The 2,500-nt window shown below is 62.3% G+C and overlaps 1 protein-coding gene across 1 annotated transcript in view; it reads right to left on the reverse strand.

The window, feature by feature from the left end:
* Positions 1–2,500, reverse strand: part of SCARB1 (scavenger receptor class B member 1) — a 26,547-nt gene that overhangs the window by 21,661 nt on the left and 2,386 nt on the right. Inside the window, exons 2-3 of the mRNA XM_021708698.1 lie at positions 1,842–1,983; positions 937–1,140 (exon numbers count right to left, since the gene is read on the reverse strand). Coding sequence (XP_021564373.1) covers positions 937–1,140; positions 1,842–1,983 — 346 coding nt within the window. The remainder of the gene's footprint in view (positions 1–936; positions 1,141–1,841; positions 1,984–2,500) is intronic.

The following is a 2,500-nucleotide window of genomic DNA, read 5'->3' on the forward strand; positions in this document are numbered from 1 at the left end:
GCACTCCAGTCTGGGCGACAGAGTGAGACTCCAACTCAAAAAAAACCCAAAAAACAAAACTGCTCTGGGACCAGGAACGGTGGGTGGTCACCCCAGCACTTTGGAAGGCTGAGATGGGAGGATTGCTTGAGCCCGGGAGTCGAGGCCAGCCTCGGCCACAGAGCAAGACCTCGTCTCCACAAAAAATAAAACTCTTATCTGGGCATGGCGGCACGCGCCTGTAGTTCCACTACGGGAGGCTGAGGTGGAAGGCTTGCCTGAGCCCAGGAGGTGCAGGTTGCGGTGAGCTGTGAGGGTGTCACTGCACTCCAGCCTGGGCGACAGAGTGAGGCTCTGACTCACAACACAAGACCTGCACTGGAGGAACCAAGGTCAGGTTCCACCTTCATGGGCCAGACCTTGGCTCAGGAGTGCAATGAGTGACCCTGCCAGGCTAAGTCAGATCAAGAAAAGACAGGCAGCTCAGAGCAACACTGTGGTTCACACGTGTGATGTGCCTCCTCTTTTTCCAGCAAAGCCTCCAATTTCTCTTTCTTTGTTTCCTTTTTCTTTTTTATCTACTTTTGGTAGACATGAGGTCTCGCTACGTTGCCCAGGCTGTTCTCGAACTCCTGGACTCGGTCGACCCTCCCGCCTCAGGCAGTCCTCCCGCCTCAACCTCCCAAAGCGCTGGGATTACAGGCATGAGCCACCACACCCCCCCAGTGCCTCCAGTTTTTTCAGCTAAGTCCCAGTTATGTCACTTGGTCCTGGACCAAGCTGTACCTGAATCCAACCCTAGAGTGACCGGTCAGTGAGCCCCAAACTCGCCTATCTGGCTCGAGCCAGTTTGAGGACGGTCCTGGGCCATTTCCCACGGGCAGCCCCTGGACCGCCACCCCGCCGGCTCAGGACCAGACAGAGGCCTGAGGTCCGGCTTCCCCGGGCCACACCTACCTCGGCGAAGAGCCCGAATTTGCCCTGGAAGGGGAACATGCCCGGGAGGTACTTGTTGATGAGGTGCACCAAGGGGTCCTCGTAGCCCCACATGATCTCGCCCACCGTGCGGTTCATGAAGGCGCGCTCGCCCAGGGTGGTGAAGGCCAGGGTCATGAGCAGCCTCAGGCTCATGGGCTTGTGCTCCATCATCACGGCGGCGCCCTGCGGGGACACCGCGGTCGAAGGCCCCGCCCGCACCGGACTGGTCGCCTTCCTCCAAGCCCCCCCACCTCGCCCCCAGTCCCGGGGGCGGGCCCACGGCTCAGGCCCGGCCAATCAGGGACGCCCGACAGCCCCCGTCCCCGCCTGGGCCACCGTGACTGGCTAGGACGTGTCTGTGGCCCAATCGGAGCCCGCAAGTTCTAAGACACCTTCTGCAGTGACTGGGGGGCGAGGTGGGGAGGCCCTCTGCTGGCCACGACCCTGGGGAGTGCAGCCCTTATGGCCCCATTTGCAGCCTGGATGAAGCCGCGCCTGAAGCCTGCCCAGCGCCTGTCCTTCTGTATCAGGAGCCCAGAAGTTCCCTTTTGCCTGAGACCCTCTGGAGCGCGTCTGACGGCCACGTGAACCCAAGCGAGTCTTCGTGGGGGCTCCCCCCACCTCCTACCCAAACACCTGGGGTCCCAAATATCTGTTCCACTCCGAATCTAGGTCCTTTGAATGGGGGCAAATTTATTTTTAATTTTTGCTTTTTTCTGGAGAAACTGCCTCGACTCTCGGCTCATTTTGTTAAAAGAACACAAGCTGGGTGTGGCGGCTCTCGCCTGTCATCCCAGCACCTTGGGAGGCCCCGGCCAGAGGGCGGCTGGAGGCCAGGCGTGGGAGACCAGCCAGGCCGCACGGCAAGAACCCGCGAGCCTCACCAGGACCAGGATGTTGGGCATGACAATGTAGTCGCTCTCGGAGCCGTGGGACTTGTCGGGCTGGAACTGGTAGCTGCGGTACTCGAGGAAGGACACCGTGTCGTTGTCGTTGAAGGTGATGTTGCTCTTGTGCCGGAACTCCCTGCGGGGAGGCCGGCGGGTCAGCGGCACGGCTCCTGGCTCCCGGGACCGACGGCGACACCTCCCACCCGACAGCGGGCGCCAGCACCGCCTCCCGGGCTGTCCCCACCAGCTGCCCACGCCGGACGAGGTGCCGCAACCTCCCCAGTCCCGCTCTGCTCTCCCTCCCGACACGGCCTCCGCCAGGCTCAGCCGGCCGCCTCCAGGGACTGCCCCAAGTCCCCTCCATCCCGCCGTCCCCAAACCAGGTGGCCACGCCCGCCTCCTCGCGTGTCCTGTCCAGGAGGCAGAGGCGTGCAGCGGGGCGGAACACGCCAGGGCCGGGCTGGAACCTCAGTTTTCCCATCTATAAAGTGGGAGTATGAGCAAGCCCCAAAGCAGTTAATGCACGCAAAGCGACAGTCGACCACCCGATGCAAATGTGCGCTGCTGCTGCTACGGCAGTAAAGCCCCGCTGTGAGCAGAGAGCCGGCGCGTGGCAAAGCCGCACTTCAAGCCCCGGCCATCGCCCTCCTGGG

Source organism: Carlito syrichta, unplaced genomic scaffold (assembly GCF_000164805.1).
Source record: "Carlito syrichta isolate Samal-C Ts95f unplaced genomic scaffold, Tarsius_syrichta-2.0.1 Scaffold143633, whole genome shotgun sequence".
In the NCBI taxonomy this organism is placed as follows: domain Eukaryota; kingdom Metazoa; phylum Chordata; class Mammalia; order Primates; family Tarsiidae; genus Carlito; species Carlito syrichta.